At 44.5% G+C, this 20,405-nt stretch overlaps 1 protein-coding gene across 1 annotated transcript; it reads left to right on the top strand.

Annotated features, from left to right (window-relative positions):
* Window positions 1-603: 603 nt before the first annotated feature.
* LOC142359739 (E3 ubiquitin-protein ligase RBBP6-like) lies at window positions 604-19,889 on the top strand (the record flags this gene model as incomplete). The annotated part of the gene is made up of 12 exons (XM_075412166.1): window positions 604-618; window positions 775-839; window positions 1,494-1,618; window positions 8,445-8,464; window positions 12,882-12,926; window positions 14,720-14,808; window positions 14,926-15,022; window positions 16,216-16,355; window positions 17,268-17,440; window positions 18,190-18,293; window positions 19,577-19,581; window positions 19,832-19,889. Coding segments are annotated over exons 1-12 (936 nt in total), but the record flags the coding sequence as incomplete, so codon positions are not given.
* Between the last annotated feature and the right edge of the window lie 516 nt (window positions 19,890-20,405).

The raw sequence follows: 20,405 nt of genomic DNA, 5'->3' as shown, positions 1-20,405 counted from the left end.
CCTGACTCAGACCAGAAGACTGGTCATGGTACCTGTGCTGTCTTTACCTGCACTTTTCACATCTTGGAGAGAAGAGGCGTTTGGCTGCCCGTTTGTAGTGCTGTTTTGCAGGTTAAACATACTCTGTTAGCGTGGAAGAGAACTGGGCGTAGACAACCAAAAGCTTCAGGCAACTGCAAAGTTGAGATGGGGGCAGTCTGTGATATTTCTGTCCGGATCAAAAGCTCAGGGGTGTTTCCATTCAAACAATGGAGTCTGCTGGGAGCTCCAGTCTCCTGACTTCCAAACCCTGTGTCGTAAACAGTGACCAGCCACGATGTTTCTTTCTGCCACTCTCTAACGCAGTGTCTCTGGGCTTTTCCTTTGATTGGTTTTTAATCTCTGGTAGGTGTACAAGCTCAGTTCTATCCAACCTCTTGCAGACCTGCAGCCTGCCTGCCTTCTGCTGGGGGCCAAGCCAAAGGGGTGAAGTCTCGTGCTCGTACCAAGTCCGAAGCAAAGTTCAAGCACTGAGAAGTTCCCCAGTCAGCCCTGAGCCAGAGTGCAGCTACCTGAGCTGCGACGGGTGGAAGAGCCTGGAAAACAATTCATCGGCGCGAGGCGATGGAAGAAGGTGCGGTGAATGTGGCACTTGGGATGAAGTGACACGCTGGGGTTCGTGTCTGAGTTAGTACTGTACCTGCACACTGACTAAGGCCTTGGTGTCTCGAGTTTGGGTATGGACTCTTGCAGAGTACCAAGTTAATCTGTCTGTGAATAACCACGTTGTCTCAGGGTCGGCAGGGCCTGATAAACTCCATCCAGGAAGAAATCGACGGCGAGATGGCTTATCACAATAGGTTTTGTGTAAGGACTTCTGGAGCATCTCCCTTCCACGTTCAGTGGATCTGGGGCATAGCAAGGTTTTGGAAAAATCTGTGGAGGAGTACCGTTGCCGTTAGGCGTAGGAACAGATCTGTGGAACATGCCAGGCATAAGATTCCCCTTTTCATCTGTGTGCTCCTAAGACCAGAACTGTACCTTTCCATCCATTCTATTAATTTTAAGGGTCTGTTGGCATTTGCAATTCGCAGCCCTGCAGAGCGGGTAAGCTGGTCCATAGGTTGGCTTTCCAGGCAAATGCAGGTGTCTCCTTTCAGACTACAGACAAACCCCTCCTGGCGTAAGGGCGGTATGCTTGCTTTCTTCAGTGAAGATTCATAATGCAGTACCTGTCCTGGTCCCACTGAGACTTTAAGGGGACAGATAGCAAGGAGAGGTGGTTTCTGGTAGAGGGTGGGCTTTGGTGCATATCCAACAGCCAGGCTTGTTTGCCTCTGCTGCTGGAGTTTGGACTGTGGCTATGGCCGACTTCTGGAATGAATACATATAATCCGTATTCCGCCACAGGCTTATAAGCAAGGCTACCATGTGAAAACCTAGGCTTCCAAATCCCCATTAACAGGAGAAACAAACAGACACAAAGAGCAAAAACCTCTATCCCTTGGTTAAAGAGGAAATGCGGAGGGTTTCCGGACTCTGGCAGCCCAAAAGGCATTGAAAGATGTAAACCCAGCAGTCGTGGAAGCTCCCTCGTTAGCCCTGCCAGACTACAACAAGCCTTTTTTATTATATTTAGGTAATATGGCTCTCAGAGGTGTTAGGAGGAAGAGGGCGGGACTCCCCGCCCGTGTCACGGGGCCTTTTGTCACAATGTGCTGGGTCACATGAGGTGCGGGGGGGTGGTTGCCGTGTGCCATTGTGTGCACAGTGACGTGCTTGCGGCTGTCGGCCGGGAAACCCCTCACTGGAACCATGAGGCAGGGGTTCTGTTGGTGTCGTCGCCAGCGGTCGTGCCTGGCAGCGCTGGGTGCACGAGAGGGAGCCAAGGCTGAGCCGGGGCCGCGGAGGCCTCTCCCCATCGTCCTCCCGCCCACCAGCAGACGCCATCGCGGAGCAGGCACCGCCTGGCCCCAGCCATGCCTGGCGTGCACTACAAGTTCTCTGCCAAACTGAACTTTGATACCATCAGCTTCCACGGCCTCCACATGTCCCTGCATGACCTCAAGCGCCAGATCATGGGCCGCGAGCAGCTGAAGGCATCCAACTGCGACCTGCAGATCACCGACGCCCAGAGCAAAGAAGGTGAGTGGGGCGGCGGGCACGGGGCCTCGGGGACCGCCCGGCTGGTGGAGTTGCAGACCACCGCATGGGGCTGCAGCCTGCGGGAGCCCCGCTCTGCTCTTTGCGGCTCAACTCAGCGTAGCATGAGTCAGCCTGGGGCTCGTCCCGCCAGCGTGCGGGGGATCAGGAGGGCCAGCGGCACCGGGGATACGTGGGGTGGGCAGCGGTAATGCCATTCAGCCACGACCGGTAGCTGTGACTTGTGTTGAGGCCTCACAGAGCTGTTTGTTTGGGGTTGCTGTTCTGACGACGGCCTTTGGATCCGTGCTTTAGAGCAGAGCTAGGCATGGAGGAATATGTGGTTGATGGGCGACATTTAGCGCTCACAGAAGCTTTGGTGTCCTGGAATTCTTCTAGGTAAAATGCTAAAAAGGTTCGGGAGGATATCTGTGGGGATAGTCAGGACCTGTTTTAAAAAGGGGGGGTGTGGGGGGGTGGCGTGCCCTCTTCCCTGCTTCCTATAGACGCGTGTTCTGTAAAGGCAGAATTCCCTTCCAAAAGCCTGTTCTCAGGAATGATGCATTTTAACTTGCCTCTATTAAATTTGATGTGAATTTCATGACCTGTCTTTTATAACAGATGTTTTCACATTATTGTGGAAGAACTGCAAACTCCGTGACTCAGGTTTCTGTAACATTCTGACTCAGAACACTTGGAGAATGTGCTGTTCTGCTTATCAGGCAAAATCAACAAACTGTAACACCAAAATGGGCGTCTGAACTGGCCTTAGATGAATAGTTTTAGGGAAGAACAGTGCTCTTGGCAGACTGTCTCTTGAAGTCAGCCGTTGCTGGAGTTCAGTGTTGCAGCACGCACTTGAGAGCTGTAGTAGTGCCACGATGTGATGTCTTCAGAAAACCTCGTGCTAACTCTGAGTGAAACCATTTGGCCTCACAGCTGCTGTCTTCAAGACTGCGCAAACTGAGCATTTCAGAGCAGACACTTCAGCAGCTTTTAAGGCTTGCCCTTCCCCGTGCCGTTTTGTTGATGTGCTAGTGTGGGGGATTTCTTTGGTTACGCCTCAGCGTGCAATTAATTCCTGGGCTGCCAGGCAGCATTGCTGTGTGGAGCCTTCCTAAAGGGTTTGGAGTTCCCCGTTTCCCTGGGTGAACTGAGGGTAAGCCGTGTGCCCATTCCAAAACCATGATGTTTCAGTGGAGCCCATGCAAGGTCTGTCTGGGAAGGAGCTGCTCGGGCTCTGTCCCCAGCAGGGCTGGGACCTCTCGGGGCTGTGCGGTCAGCGAGGTCAGTGTCCCTTGGCCAGGGGCTTAGGGCAGGTGTCTTTTAGTTCATTACCACGGGGTGTCCAGCTCGGCTTTCGCTTTCCCAGTCACATGCTGAAGTGGCAAGCGGAGCCAATAAGGCGTTAAGGCATCGGGCAGTCTGTATAATCAGATTAATGACTGAAAGTATGTTAGATTTTATTGACTCATCCTTTCAAAGCAATGCAGGTGCTCTTTTGGAGCACAGTACTGTATAATCATAATGCAAATGAAAGTTCCATGAAGCATCTGGCCTACTGCACTAGCTAATTCAAGCAAGGATGAGATACCAACTGTGGTTGGGATCCTCTTTTGGTGGAAGCTGAAAATGCAGAAATAGCAGTCCAGTCTATTAATCAGGATGTTTCGAGGCAGTGCCAGCGACACAGAGGACTGGTTTGTCACAAAGTGTGCAAGTGGTGCTGATTAGAACAGAGTTGAAAAATGAGATGAGGAGAAAGCATATTTTTAAGCAGCAGGGAGAAAATGTGTTCTTGGGAAGTACCCTGTTTTCTGGTCGAGGCAGTCTGGCATGTCAGCAGTCATTTTGATCTCTTACTCTGCAGATCGCTTCCCCAGTCACGTAATAGCTGGTGAGCAAGACATCCAAGCCTAATAAAGGCTTTTCTTTGTCGTTTCGCATGTAGGCTTGCCTTCTGATGACTTCTGCTGAGCTTCTGTCCTTTATCGGAGTGAAAATACTTCTCTAGACAGTGCTCAGAGAGATGCCTTTGCAATGCTGTCAGCATCAAAATGGTGGATTAAAGCAGGCCATAAAAGAAAGTAGGAACTTTTTTCAGTAACCTGTTTATACTGTATATATGACCCAAATTATTAAAACTAGCAGATTTTTAGAATTATAGGTGAATTGAAAAATGGAATTTTTAAGTGGTGCATTAAATGTGAAGCAGCATAAATTTCAGAGCGTGGCTTGAGTTGTTTGTACTTTTTTGCAGGAAGAAGGTTGTGGATACTAATGCAGTTATTAATTTAAGCTTTCTAAGTCATCATGAGGCAGCAGTCAAAGTAGCTGTTAACTTGTCTGCCTCCACTCGTTCCTTGAAATACTTCTTTCCTGACTGTTCTGTCTCTTCTGCTCCTGACTTTACTATAACATCCAAATCTTCCTTTGCTTTTGCAAGTTTGCTGAATTAATTGAATCCTTAGTTTTAATCTCAGGTCAGATTGAGAAAAGCCCAGTAGCCACTCACTGTCTGTCACTGGCAGTAAAACAAGTTTTGTGCTCAAAGGGAGTAGGAATCACCCATGTTGTTACCTCCAGCTTGCTGAGTATTTCTGTTGGAGCTCTGCTTGGACACGTGTGAAAAGTCGCCTTGTTGCGCAGGAGGTCACTGCTCACTTTGCAGAGGTTGAGGTGTGTGGTTAGGCCGAGGGACGCTACTTTGTAGGTCCTGGGAGTTGCCAAGTCTCTGCCAGGGGATGCTGCTGCCCTCGGGGAACAGGTTCCTGCTGGGAGATGCCAGTAGGCAGATTACAAGGAATGGCTGCTGACAGTGCTTTAAAATATTTAGTCATATCCAGCTATCCTCATATATTTAGTCTCTTTCTCAGAGAGGTGCTACCCTTTGTAGTCATCCGCAGAACAACCACCATCCTCAGTCCGGCACAGGCACAGCAAAGTCCTGTCTTTTTGTGGAGCCGCTGTTGCTTATCCTCCGTCTCTGGAATCTCAATCCAGTGGTTTGTGGTGTGGACCAAAAGGAGTGCTCTGTGTGACTCCGTTCAGCAGGTAGAAGCAGCTGCTTTGGGCTTTGAGAACTGCAGCTGGCACGATCTCCTGGCAGTGGTTTGTCTGGGCCCGACAGCTGTTTGAGCTCCTGCTCCATCACACAGCCCCAGGGCAGGCCTTTCTTGACAGTGGCTGTGTGGTGGTGAGATTTTCCTTTTGAGAAGAGCTCCAGCTGTTGGCTTCAGGCTAGCACTTCTGTAAAAGCTTCTGTTTTTGTCATTAGTAGTCCTTTCTCCTATGATTTGAAACTGCTCCAAAGTCCCGAGGAAGCTTGCTGTTCAGCTCCGTAGGGGGGAAGATCAGAAATTAGTTTTGTCTCAAAGATTTCCCAGTTTTCTGAAGAAGGATTCCATCATTTGGAAATAGAAGTAAAATTTTCATTTCGTTGTTGAAATACTGTCTTCTGATAGGTATGTTTTGGTCTGAGAGAGGTTCCTGCCTGTAGGAATAATATGCTGAAAAATGGAGTGTAAATTGTGAAATATTCCTGTTCTGTGTGTGATCACTGAGTAAAACCACCCTGACAGAGCTTGACTAGACATACATCATCTTTGGTTTTCAGAGTATCGTTCCGATTCGTCTGTCAAGGTAAGGGCTTTTGATATTGAAGACCGTCGGCAGATTACAGGGAATGGCTGCTGACAGTGCTTTAGAAGATTTAATCTTATCCAGCTTGTGTAAGAACAAGATAAACACTGTTCTCGTGGAGAGGCCTTTGCATTTTAAGCTTATTCAGTCGAAGTGTCACAGGTAGTGGTTTTTTTTGTTTGGGCTTTATATAAAAGGTCACAAGGCTTCCCTCCTCTGCAGAAGACTAGCGTGGTGAAAGCCAAGGCAAAACATGGAGAGCTTCAGGCACACTCTGTTTTCGAAAGGCTGTTAAAGCCTGTCTTTGCAAGTGATTTAGTTTGAGTGTCTCTGCTCTGCAAAAAGTGAATCGAAAGAATTCACATCCCTTTGGTTAATTCAAACTAGACGATTAGCTTAAGAGGGGAGAGACAGCTTTACTTTGAGCCAATTCTGCCTTCCTTGTGAAAGCAAGCTGAAAAAAGCCCCAACATTTCTGTGATTCAAATCCTAGCACTGCAGTTTCATTACTGTCCTGGTTTTAGCTTGGATAGAGTTAATCTTCCTCCCAGTAGCTGCTGTGCTTTGGATTTAGTAGGAGAACAGTGCTGACGATGCGGATGTTTTCAGTCATTGCTATGAAGTCAGGGACTTTTCCAGTCTCCCATGCTCAGCTGACAAGCAGGTGCGCAGGAGCTGGGAGGGAGCACAGCCAGCCCAAGCTGGGCAGCGGAAATATTCCATGCCAGGGATGGCACGCTCAATTTGTAAGGGTGGCTAGCAGGGAGGTAGGCATCCTTTTTCTTTAATTCGCTTTTCTATGAGTTGGCATCCTCTCCTGTCTGGGAGTTCGAACTTTTGCAGGAGTTTGGTCTTCAGCAGGAATTTTGCAAAATTCATGAAATCTGCAAGTTCCAGGTTCTGTGATCGCTGCTGGGGAACTGGCTGGGAATCGGTCATTAGGTGGTGGGAACATTGTATTGTATAGAGTTTGTTTTTCATATTCAGTAGCAGTAGTAGCTGTAGTATTTCCTTTGTTGTCTTATTAAACTGTCTTTATCTCAGCCCCTGAGTTTCCCCTTCTGTCCATTTCTGCTCCCCATCACACTGGGGGGGAAGGGGAGGGGTGAGTGAGCGGCTGTCGGGTCCTCGTTGCTGGCTGCTGCGTTAAACCCCAACAGTTTCCGTTGAAATGTGAAGCACTGCCCAGCTGATAAGTGTGGCTGTTGACGGATTAAGCTCGCAGAAGCAGAGTTGGCAGGCTCTCCTCTCTGTTCTGTCAGTCCTGAGCACTGGCAGCAGAAGGAAATCACTTTTAGTTAACACCTTGGAAGGCAATGGCACAGAGCTTCATGCTTTAGCCAAGCGCCTGTTTTGTTGCAGGGCAAGCCAGTCAGATGTTACAATCTGGTTTCTGCAGGGGAGACCTTATTTTTCTCCAAAGATCTACTGGTTTTGTAGCCTACCAGAAGCAAAAGCAACTGAATCTCAATCAGGAAAGAACTTCATGCATTAGCAGACTCTCTTTTTGTGACCTCTGAGACCCTTTTGCTGTTGGCATTGACACTACTTTTAAAAAAAAGAAAAAGATTTTGCTGCTTGTGTTTGATGATCAAACCCAAAGATTACTTGAAATGTACTATTAGTGTGTTTGAGACAACAAAAGCGTGATGTTACATATAAAATGTTGCTTTCATAGCTGTAAAGGTATTCTCTGAAGTGCTATGTAATTACATACGAATATACATTCCTATGAATTCACAAAGGTTTTTTTTCTGAATCATGTTTTTTTCAGAATACACTGACGATAATGCCCTGATTCTGAAGAACTCATCAGTTATTGTCAGAAGAATCCCTGCCAGAGGACTCAGAGCTACCAGCAAAACACATGCTGCGTAGGTATCTGTAAAGCATTGCCTGCTCGGTTAGGGGTTTCAGGGTGTTAACTTGGTTTATGGACGTCAGTTTACAGAGGCGTTCAGGTTGTACCTCTCCTGCTAAAGCTGCTGTTAGGTTTTGGTGGAATGAGGTGGATTTTAACGTGTGTCCACCAAAGCAGACAGACATTTTTAGGCCTGCTGGACATGGGGTTCAAACTCCAACAATGGTAACTTTTAAGATGATGCTGTTGGGTTTGTTCTTGGGCTTGATTGTTCTGAGACCCAAGCTGTAGATCCCGTTTCCTCTGTTTGGAGAGATTCCTTAGTCTCTGTGTTTGCTTTTACTGCTTTTGTAGTAGAGAGAGAGAGGCATTTGCATTGTAGTGTAAACTTACCATCTGCTCCATCCTCCAAAGAGTCTGATTCTCAGTGTTTGACTAGTTCTTGCATTTGGGGGAGGGGGGTGGGATATGGCAAGTGTTCTTACACCCCAAATCTGGGTATTTTTGCACACGAGCCTATAGAGGAAAGACCAAGGCTTGCCAGCTGGTGACCCATGCAAACAAGAAGTTTAGAACTCTTAGAGTAATTTGTGATGAAGTAGACATGTGACTTAGGGGTTTTGTTTTAGTTGCACTACATGTCCCAAGAGAGACCAGTTTCTGGATACAAATACATTTCGACATTCACTAGACTATCAGAACACATTGTTTTGGTTTTCAGGTTCTGTAATCTGCTTTCACTGCTTTAAGCTGGGTACAAGTGCTTTATTTTAACTTCTGATCACCTTTATTTCTTCTTCCAGAAGTTGAACTGAGCCAGGGAGTGGAACATCAAAAGCAGTACGTAAAAAACCAATCTCACACTTTTTTTCTGTAAAACTGCACTTAATTCTAAACGGTGTAGCCTTGTGCTAATTTTCCACACATTGCCTTAAAATATGGTATATGCTGTAAATGCACTGTATTCGATTCAGCATAGTAAAAGCTGAGGAATGCCATCACTGGCACAGTTCTAATGTGAATATTGGTATTTGTGCCTACTGATGCACTGTATTTCATATTGAATATGCTGGAATACTTCCTGTATGATTTTGTGTTGCAGATAATGCAGGATCGTTTTTAGATCACATAGGTTCGAGGTTTGCACAGCTGAGCGTGGTGCCATGTTCTACACCTGTCTGTCTGTAGCTGGTAAAATGAACGCTTGCATAGCTTGTTGTGTGCTTTTTGTTTCTTGCAAGAAGAATTGTTTGGAGTGTATTTTTTTCCATTTTCACGTTGTATCACTTAGCTTTTGTTTTTAAATACTTTTTTTTGCCTAATGTTTTTTGACAATGTTATCAAAAACCATGGAGAATCCATTATTGTTAAACCTGGTGTCCTGTTTCTTACTTCTACCTTGGGGGTTCAAACAAATACAAACCCCAACTTACCTGATACGTTTTGAGGCCAGTTCTTGCAGCTAAATGATTTCTTTTCACGTCCTTAAAAAGTGGGTATTTGTTCTTAAGCCTGTGTAATTGAAATGATATTGTTTGGGCCCCGCTGAGTACATCAATGTCTTTCATAGATTGGCGTGAATGTAAATGGGATTGTCACGTTCTGCATCTAATCTTTCCACTTTATCTGATGAAGCAGTTTAGTTTCACAGTTTGCCTGCAAATGAAAGCATATAAAGCAGAATGTACAAATTCTGGCAGCAGGTTAGAGCCTGGTGCTTTTGTGGGTAAGAGCCCTGTCCTTTTTCCTAACTTCTGCCTGCTGTCCGTTTTTGGGTGTGGGTGACTTCAGGGTTGGACGCTGCTTTAATTTCCCAAAGGTTCAGCCTTTCTTTAGTATGCCACCGCTTTGAAGATATATTTGGAAAAGGGGCAGCATTGCTCTTCAGGTTTCAAAGCACTGTCGTTCTGCTGCTGAAATAGAAACAAGTAACACAAGGAAATATCGAACTGGTAACGGTCTAGACCTTGATTTGCCATTTGGCTCGACGACTATGTGTAACTATGCATGTCAAAATAGCCCTTATAGTAAAAAACTTACTATGTGGTGATTTGTATTTTTCATCTTTATTTGAAGTATGACTGCTTTTTCTTCACTAGAATCATGTGAGGCATTACACTAACCCTGGATCACTGGATCTGATCACTTGATTAGCTGTTAGGATAATTTAAATCAGAAACTCATGAACTCTGGGTCTATGTTTTCTGAAGCATACAGCCTCTGATTTCCTTGCAATGGTATGCAATCAACTTCATATGGAAAACTTTTTGTATGTAGGTCTAAAAACACCAAGTCTAAACCTGACTTCTGCAATTCTACCACTGGTGGGTTCAAATTCCTTTTTGGACATCAGTGCCTCTCTATTGTGACTTTTGAGTAAGTTGAACTGGCCCTCGTAGTTAATTTCATGCATTTACATAAACCACGTTTATGGTATCTGATATAATTCAGATGGGGTTTTATTTCTTGAAAACAGTATTTTTCTCTTTGTTTACTGCCATGCCTATAAAGACAAGTCCCAAGCTCATAAATAAAGTTCACATTCTTTTAGCCTCGCGTGTTCCCTGGCATGTCCGTATTACCTTTCGAAGGAGCATTTTCCCGTAAGCTAACAGAGACGTCTCAGAAAAAAACAACAAAAAAACAACCAAACAATCCTGGAGCGGGAGAGAAGACTTAGTGTGAGATAGAACTAATGAAAGGTAGTGAAGGACAAAGCAAAACCATGCCCTTCTTGTTCGCTCTGACTGTCCCTGATTTGGGTTGTCAAGCCAAGGTGCAAGCCGTGCGTCTCTCTTTACAAGTCCCCTCTCCCTCTTGCACTGTAAAAGCGCTGCAGCCTCAGGTGCTGCTAGTGCTGGAGACACAACTAGCTTTATTCTTAAAGTTAGCTCAGGTCTTAGTCTAAAGTGTGGGGTTTGGGGTTTTTGTTTGTTTGTTTGTTTTTAATACACATATTTCTCTACACATTTCCAAGGAGAACCTGCATCTTAGTGTGGTAGGAAGAAGTCACTGGACAGCTTGTCAATTACTGTAGAACAGTAAAGCAGCAAAATTAAAAGGAGTTACAATGTTTTTTAGAAGAGCATGCACAAGAACTTATACTTTGAACATTTCTTCCTTGTCTTGCTCTTCTGTTAGCTATCATTCTACACTTCCAAATGTGCGCTGCTGTCCCACTGTTACTACAGCCAGAGCGAGGAAGTGGATACTTTTTGATTTAGTGTTCCTATTTCAGACTGCGAGGATCTCGAGGTGGTATTTGTCCTCAGAGGCTGCAGAAATGCAGAGAGTCCTGGCCATTGTCTGAGCGCTTGTCAAGCACAACGGTGATCCTTCCTGGCTGAAGTTTGAGTGCAGTCAGGCTATCAGGTTTTAGGAAAGCACTGTAATCTAAATGTAGCCCTCCAGCAGTGAGGTTAGCCTTTTCCTCCTATTTTCTGTGCCCCTTCCCACTCGCTTTATGTCAGTTCCTTTTTAGCCTTCTGTTGGAAATGGGAGTTAATATATTGACTGTTGATTTTGGGTGTTTGGGGTTTTTTTCAAATTCTTCTGCAGTATTTTCTTAAGGTTGTATACAGCTTTCGCAGAGATGTTTTTTCTACTTGACTGATTGGAGGAACTGGCAGGAAATACTATAGTAGAAATTTCAAGGGAAAAAAGGCACAAGATTGTGGGATCATTGGAAGATGGCTGTTGGACAAACACAGTAAATAGTACCCAAGTTACCTATTTTCTGATTTTGAGAACTGTTTAGTAGAAAGGAGTGCTATTACCTCCTTTAAGAAATTAGACCATATCCTGCAGGCCACATAACAACTGCTTCCTGGCAAAAAACGCAAACTAGGTAATAGTTTATGAACAGCTGTGTTTCAATTACTGGTCAAGAGGAGACTGTTCAATGCTAGACTCCAACAGAGAGCTTTCCTAATTTCTTGTTTGCTTCTGAAAAACCACAGAATTATAATGGTTGTGCTTCTGTGAGAGAACATAGGCCTGTCTTTCCACATGTAAAAAGCAGTGTCATGTGGAGCGTGAAGCTTCAAAATACACGATCAGGCTTCCTTTTTAACAGAACTAGGTACAAAATGTTCTGAAGAGAAGGGAAGTCGAATCCTCTGGTCAGACTTGAGATGGAGAGACGGTCTCTTTTTGCCGTTCTGCATGTGATTTGAGTGTCTTTCTGGCATCGTTTTACCAGTGTAAGCTGTACTGCTGCTGGTGGCATAATGGAATTCAATATCCTGGAAAAACAACCAGATAAGTGTTACCCTTGGAAAAACTGCACTTTGATGTTAGTTCTCAATAAACACCGCAGCCCTCAAGTGGCCTGAGGACTTCATTCCTGCAGCTGCTCCAGTAGGTATCTGGGAGAGAGGAGTGTGGTTGCAATGGAGAGAAAAATTCCAGGATTGTGCTCTGAATCCATGCTTTCATCATCATTAAAAACTGGTTTTGGTCTGACAGCAAGGAGAATAAGATTAAATTCTCACACTTTCCAAACCAATTTGGGCAGTATGGCCCGTGGTCTAATAAAATACAGGAAATCAGTTTTCTCAGTTTTTATAGGCTACTCTGTCATGGGAAACACATTTATTTCAACACTTCGAGCAGTTTGGTTTTTTCTAGACAAAGTGGTGGGTTACTTTTATGGCTAATGTTTCGGATTGGTGCTTTTATTGGGGTTTTGTGGGGTACGGTGAGTTTGGCATTTTTACACTTACTGGCAGGAGGGGCAGCGTTCATGTCTCAGGGCTGATATGCCTGGACTTTGTTTTGACAGGCAGCTACTGTGTGCTTAGAAGCCTAACCTTGTGCATTTATGAATGATGAGACATTAACCGATTCATTTAAAAACTACACTGAAAAAAAGTTTCCTGAAGTGACGCTTCCTTCTCAAATAAACTTAATTTTTTTAAAATCCCTTTTAGCTGAATATTGACAGCTGCCTTACTCCTTTGACTTTTAAGCAGTGTTGAGCATTTGGCAAGGGTCTCTCTCCGACATATTCTGGAGGAATGAGTAGATCTCAAGTGGCTTTGGTTGTTTTAGTTTCTTCTCCTTCATCACATCGGCACTCTCAGGCTGTCAAAGGTTTGGACTTTGTTTGGAACAAGTACAAATCACACCAAGTTGGAAATGCCTCTTTCAGTGACGCTCAGAGGATATAGTGCAGACTTTCAGACTACAGCAGAGGTTAACTATTGTTGTGTTTTGGTTGCAGAACTTCAAAATGTGTTTCATTTTTTGTGAACAGGTTGATGACTCTTCTGCATCTCTTCCTCTGGCCCAGCTTATTAAGGTACATATATATTCTTGTCAAATCCTTAAAAATCAAAAGAGTTTCCTTCATATTTTTAAATCTTATACTGTGATCTATAGCTGGATCACTGTTTCAATCTGAACACAACATTACTTTCATTTATAATAGTTTAAAATATTTATTTGAATCTTAAAATATGAGTATCTTTTGACACTGTCCTTTAAAGAGAAGCTCCCACTTTGGGAAGGTAGAAGGTGAGCACCTTGTCAGACTCAACGTGATGTGGCAGTATTACTCATCTTCAAGCACAAAGAAGAAGAACCTCAGATGTCGTTTACCGTTTCTAACATTTTTCATTAATTTTGCATTGGAAACTACCACAATTCTCAGCGAAGAATTCAATTCCTGTAAGTTGTGGACATTTCAGTGGGGTTTGCAAGAACCAAAACAGAGGCGTTTCTGTAACATGGACAACAGCGCTGTCGCGAAACCTGTCTGTGGTTCTGTAAACTCCTGTGAAGTTTGGCTCTAAAATGTGAAACACTGCCCAAGTGGTGTACACATTTCAGCTTTCTGGAAAATGCAAATATTTCCAAAAAGTGCAAGAACATAAGATAAAGCAGCTCAAAACTGTTACGTACTCGACCTCTTCAGTGCAGACCGGCTTAGCATGGAGGCAGTGTGTTACAGTCAAAAGTTTTCTGGTTTATTATTACTGTGTATTAAAGGGCATACTTGAATTGTGGTCTATTCCTAGAAATATTTTGTGGGTTTTGGATATCTTCTGGAAACTCTTTGGGTTCCAACAAATTAGTCAGGTATCCATAAAGTTTTCTATAAGTGTTCATGGAAATGATTTCAAAGATGTTGGTCTGGATTATGTTACTGTTGAGAAAAAACTGTGTGTATGAAACAACCATTTAATACAACGCTGAAACGAGTGGGCACTTTTCTGAATGAACGCATATAAAACCAAACCCACGAGTGATTGATCTCAGTGATAGGTACTTGAAGGTCCAGACCATTTACAGTCGCTCCCTTAGAGCCTGCTTGTATCTGGAATAATGTGTAATAAAAAATTTGAACAAAGAGGACTTTAAAACAAATCAGCTGGCTTCACTGATTTGAAGATCTAGTTCTGCATAAGGCTCTATTACAACTTGTATATTAAAAGGGCACAATCAACTGGAAGAAAGTGCAGGTTTTTCTTACAGTAGTTCAAGAAGTTAGCAGGGGGGGAGCTTGGTCAAATTTCTACTGAAAAGAATCTTTTGTCTTGCTGAGTGACTTTAAAAAACTTGATTGCTTTTAATGCTTCTGTGTCTGAAGCTGAATTTCATCAAGCAGAAACAACTGCCCCGACTCTTCAGCTGGGTGTCCTTTCAATGCCATAAAATCGAAATAAGGATACTTGCATACGTCTTTCTCAGTGAAATGTGCAGTGGATGTCTTCTCCTTCAAATAGTCTGGGGCTTAAAAACCGGTTTAAAAACACTGAATACTACAGGTTTTTCTACGCACAGGTTCAGTCCACTCGGAATAGAATTGGATTGGTTACACAAGCCCTTCTGTAAGGCCCGAACAGAGCCTAAGGACTGGAGTGCCCAAGAATGCTCCTGTCAAGTAGATTGACAGGTACATAAAGACCATGCTGTGGCGTGAGGACTCCCCAGAACATCTCCAGGACAACTCTCTTTTGTAGAAGAAGCTGTCTTCATGTCCCCCAGCTAGCACTGTGCTGTTCTTTGCAGGACGGGATGAGTGATGTTGTCTTTGCTGTGTGGGCTGAAATGTGTTTCCAGTGTGTGTGCCAATAACTGTCTGCTCAACAGACTGCCAACCTGGCTGCAGCCAATGCTTCCGAAGAGGATAAAATAAAGGCCATGATGGTGCAGTCTTGCCAGGAGTATGATCCCATCAAGTAAGTGTTGAGAATGCCAAATCTTTTCTTTGGAGATTATGGAAAGGTTGTAGAGATGTTTGTTTTAGCAAGGGAGACATAGCATACCTTTTTCTTTTTTTCCCCAAAAATCTCCAGTTACATGAAAAGACCCATGGGTCCACCTCCATCATCGTTCCCTTGCCGTTACTACGGAAAACCAGGCCACTATAGAAGGAACTGCCCGACAAGTGGGGTAAGGTGGTGGGGGACTGTTGCAGTGGGAACGAGGACTCGATCAATATGATCCATAACAGTCACATTTATTAGCAGAGAACCTTTATTATATGGACAGCACTCGGTACAGCACTCAGTTATGACTGGTCACTATTCATAGAGTGTCTATTAATAGAACACCCGGATTATATAGGCAGAACTTGACTATGATTTGTTACTATTCATAGAACGTCTGTTTACCCGCAGCTGGCCTTGGGGCATCTGTTTATCCACAGCCGGCCTCTCGATGGCCTTGAGGCCTGTGCTGCTGCAGAGTGATCAAGTCCATATTCAGAGTGTCTGGGCTGCTCACAATATGTCCCTGTTCTTCCAGAAATGCCACAGGGGACCTCTGGTGTTGCTCAGGTTTTCATATTTTCACCTTGGCAGTCACAGGGCAAATGCACGAAGACTCCTGTTAAGAATTGTTTCTCTTGGGGTGAAGTACAGAGGTTCTAGGGCAGTGTTGCAAAGCTCCTCAAAATTCAAGGGAAACCTGGAATGATAAAAGCAAAATTTTCTTTCTTCTGGATCATAGACATTAAAGATGAGCACAGATCTTTCTTGGTTAATTTTCATGCCTATTTTTATCTATTTCACTATTACTGTAAATTTTTCTGGTTTGAGCTCTTTTTAATGACAGTTCATGGTTTCCAGTGTTCCGTATAAAACCAAGATGATTCTGTTGACCCCATCCACTGAATATTTGCGTGTTTTAATTACACAAGTCTCTGCTTGAGTTTTCATGCCACTGAACGTTAGTCACTGACTGTACACGCGTGAGGTGTGAATCCAGCCCTCGTATAGGGACGGAGAACAGAAGTTTCTCCGGTGACTGATTCAGGGCACGGAATTGAGCTCTGGCTCTGAGCTGCGCTTTGGAGGAGGAGCGGGTTTGTGTCTCTCCCCTGCGTGGATGGTGAGCTCAGGGATATTTCACGCTTAAGGAACCTGAAGTTAAGCCAAAGAATGTCGACTGAGTGCAAACCACTGCTCAAGCCTTCGGAACATCCTGGCTATATTCATTTAGGAAAAGAAGTATTTTAGCTGAGCAACCCCTACGCTAGGTGAAAGGAGAGGATTACAGGCTTTTGCTGCTTCAAATCAACATTGAATGGTCATTTGAAGTGTGGGCCTTAAGATGAGATATGTCTGCATTTCTTTTCTGAACAGGACAAAAAATTTGTGCCTGCTCCCAGAATGAGAAGGAGCACAGGAATTCCGAGGAGTTTCCTGATTGAGCTGAAAGATCCCAACACAAAGGGCGCGATGCTGACAAAGACGGGAAAATACGCAATACCAATTATTAATGCGTACGTATGGCCTTAAGTGGACTGACCAAAAGGAGAAAAACCACGCGTAAATGTCTGAGTGGTAATGCAACCATGTTGGCCGGCATCTGTGATTACGAGGGAGGAAGCGTTGTCGTCGTATCTTCACCTTAAAATCTGTGATATTTTCTAGTATTAAAATCGCGGGATCCTGCCCCTGGAACTTGGGTCAGCTTATGGCATTTCTGTATTTCTGCAAAACATTTCAGTAGTGTTGACAGTGGGAGTCGTTCTCTTGGAAAGCTCATTTTGCTTCTGGTTTATGTTTCAAAGGCTTCTTGCAAAATTTAACAAGTGGCTGTTGCACTGAGGTTTCCGCCCCCTCTGACTTTGAGCAAATCCCACATGTGAAAGAGACAAAAGTTCTCCTCTTGCTCTAAACTAAGAAAATACTACTACTGTGTGCTGACAGGAGTGGCTGTTTTAAAAAGCACTTGGTAGCACTTCTGCTTTTCTGTCGTGGATCTCCTCGGGTAGAAGCTGTAACACAGACTTCCTTTGTTTATAAAATGTAATTACTCGGAGACTAACTTTATTGTGAGCCTGCATTTACTCTTACCCCCTGGCAAAAGAGAGGTGGGATTCATTTCACCTGCTCTCTAGCTGTCAAAAAATCATTTTTCTTGTCTGAGCTAATTTCTTAGTGGATCCAACAAATGGGAGAGTTCTGCAGAAGGAAAATTGTTCCCCCTCCCCCTTCTAGTCTTGTGGCTATAGAAAAGTAGTTGAAACTGAATGCCTACATTTCAGAAGGCTGATGTGGAGTGAGAAGAATTCCATCTATTACCTTCCTTTGATAAAATCCACAGCTTGGAGAAGTTTTCCTTTACCCGCCTTTAACTTTTTTTCTGTTTCCTTGCCCCCCGCCCCCCGCCCCCCCCCCCCTTCCCACAGGGAAGCTTACGCCAGAGGCAAGAAGGAGAAGCCTCCCTTTGTGCCAGAGGAGCTGCCCTCCTCCTCCTCCTCCTCCGATGCCCTTCCAGATGAGCTGCTGTGCCTCATCTGCAAAGACGCAATGACTGATGCAGCCGTTACTCCCTGCTGCGGCAGCAGTTACTGTGACGAGTGTGAGTGTTACTGCCTTGTTTGTTAGCTCAGTACATCGCGTCTGATCTTCTGAAGCGGAAAGAGGAGATAACAAAACTACTTGGTTACCCGTTCTGTTTGATACTTAGGGATACCCTGAGTCGGGAAGGACTCTTCTTGTACAAAGGGGGAAAAAAGACAGAAAGCTTCTTCCCCTTTTCACCTGTCCAGTTGAATCCTCTTCACGCGCGGAGGGACGGCTATGAGAAGAGTGCACACCTGTGCAGGTGCTGACAGCGTTAGATATCCAATGCATTTAATCTGTCCGCAGCCCTTTCTCTCGTAGAACGTTACATAGCCAGCTCTGGTGACTTTCTGCAGCCTGCAGCAAACGGATCACTGGGCATTTAATGACCATTCTGCTCCACGGGAAAGCTAGCTAAACCCTTCAGAATGCAAAGCTCCTCATGGTCTTTTGAGATGTGTTTTCTTCATTAACCTTGAGGAGGGTAACTTCTCACTGTACGAGACAAGGGAAAACAGACCAGTCAAAACATCAAGGCACAGCCTGCTCTGCATCTTCAGATGTGACAACAGTGAAATACCAAAACTGTACAGTTCTTTGCTGCGTACTAGAAATCTTCTGCACTCTGGAACCTTTATAGCTTCATGCTCTGAACTGAAGACCATAGTAACTCATTAACTGTATGGTGTTTTTACAGCTGATTAGAACCCCCAGCATTTCCTTAGCTTTGCTAAAAACTGTTTGGATGATTCTAATTTTTCACAGGTATTAGAACAGCATTGCTGGCATCTGAGGAACATACGTGCCCAGCGTGTCACCAGGCAGGCGTTTCTCCTGATGATTTAGCTGCCAACGAGTTCCTACGCCAGGTAACATGATGACTTTTAAATAAACTGTTTGTAAGCAAAGCCTGTCTGCAAAAAGCTGAAAGGGAAGAAAACATTAATTGACAGCTCCTTCAGCAAGGCTAAATTGAATAAAGCTAAATGTTCTTTTCAAATGCATCGTTTGTTGTTACAGCAGCTTACAACTCTTCAGAGATGCTCTGGCAAATTGAGGTCAGGCTTTTGGTTAACAGGATTGCCTCCCTTTCAACTCGGTATTAACACTGAAGTACTGAAATGCAGACACTCGCGGTTACCAGCGATTAACATCAGTGTTTAGTGGGATGCGTTCCTCTATCTGTCTGTTGATGTATTTTAGGATTGATAGCATTTACAGGAATACACAAGGAATTTTACTCTCTGGAGGCTTTTGTGTGTCTATGGACTCAAATTTTCTGTTACCTTTTTGTAAATGTTCTTCTGCCTCCAGGCTGTCAACAACTTCAAAACCGGAGCTGGCTACACCACAAGGTTCCCTCAGAAGATTCAGCAGCAACAGCAGCAGCCACCACCACTCCTGCCTGTCGCACCTCCTGGACCCTTTCAGTAAGTAAATCTGTAGATCAACCTAAACAGAAAAGACACCAAAACGCTGCAGTTAGAGTCTTCTTCTTGAGCTCCCCCGCTGGCAGTTTGTGTGTCACTAGTGCCAGTCCAAATAATTGTGGGAGTTCTGGCTGCCGCTTCTGCTCGGAGAGAGGACACTTTGAGATGCTGGACGTGTGCCTCATGCAAGAATTTTCTTAGCAGTGTTGCTTGTGTGGTGCCCTTCTCAGTCCTTCAGTGCAGGTTTACCCTGAAGGAGGAACTTTTTCCACCTGATGCCTGGAATGCAAATAGCCGCTCTGTCCAAAGCCTGTCAGGCTCCTCTGTGCCATTGAACGCAAAGGATCGCAATTCAAAAGAAGCTCCGAGGCAGCCCCTGAACTAGCACACAAACCTTTCCTCGGAAAGCTGCTGTTATCGCATCTTCCAAAATGGAGATGCAGCGTGGGGGCTTTACATATTCTAATGCTTTCATGCGCAACTGGCTTAAGAAAATATCTGGTGTAGATTTTTTTTTTTTTCAGTTTACAGTAGTCAGGCTTTTCACACCTTGGACTTTATATTTCAAGTAGCTCTTCAAAGCCCTGTGTGAATCATAAAAATTTGGTTGTTTGTTTGTTTTTTTTGTAGTGCTGCCAATACCGCTGTATCTTCTCCTGCTCTGGTGACTGCCACCAAACGTTCTGAATCTTCTTCTCTGTCAGTGAGCCGTTTGTTGGAAGAGGAGGTAAGTTGATTTCAAGAGATGCAAGGATTCCTCTATTGTAGTGGAGCTTATTTTCCACCCCTTTGCATTTTTTCACAAGGGCTATCAGGTTGCTGTCCTAAGACAAGCAGCATTACCGAGTCTCCTGGGCCCCCAAAGGCAATCAATCCCCACCACTGGTAAGTCAGTATTACTTTAGAATTTCTTTTATCAATGATCTTCAGGTAAAGTGAATGGGATTTTGTTCTGTTTCCTCTCCCCGCTCCCAAAGGTCATCCCACGAGAGCCGGTACAATTCACCCAGCAGGCGCCAGACCAGGCCGGGAACTGTGAGTATGGACAGAAATTCAGTGTATTACTACTTGTAACCTGTGAAATGAGGCTGTAACACGTAACTGATGCAACAGCAGATTTATAGTGACAGAAGTGTGCACAGATAGTTGTGGAGAATACAGATGGTAATTAATTTTTAAATGGCTTAACTGGAATTGGCTTTAACAAAGGGGATCTGTGCTTGCAGTAAGATTATTTCAAGGAAATCTTTTTGAGGATCTCTTGAATTGGTGAAGGACTTTGACAGGAGGCGTGATGCTAATGAGCATACGCAGAATAATGGGAAATGATTCTTTAAAAAATCAGAAAAGAAAAACTTGTGAAGAAAAAACTCAGGGTAGCTGACGTTTTCTACCCCCAAAAATCGCTGGGGCAGGAGTCTGGCTAGCTCTCTGCTGGCGATGCTGTCAGTCTCTTTCCGAGAGCAGTGGCACTGAGTCCTGCTACGAGAGGCCGAGTTGAGAAGCTTTTTGATACGACTCTTGTTGAAATGCGGTCACTGTCCCTGGGTA

Source organism: Opisthocomus hoazin, unplaced genomic scaffold (assembly GCF_030867145.1).
Source record: "Opisthocomus hoazin isolate bOpiHoa1 unplaced genomic scaffold, bOpiHoa1.hap1 HAP1_SCAFFOLD_263, whole genome shotgun sequence".
Lineage (NCBI taxonomy): Eukaryota > Metazoa > Chordata > Aves > Opisthocomiformes > Opisthocomidae > Opisthocomus > Opisthocomus hoazin.
The sequence above is the reverse complement of the archived record's forward strand: the minus strand, read 5'-3'. Positions and strand labels throughout refer to the sequence as shown.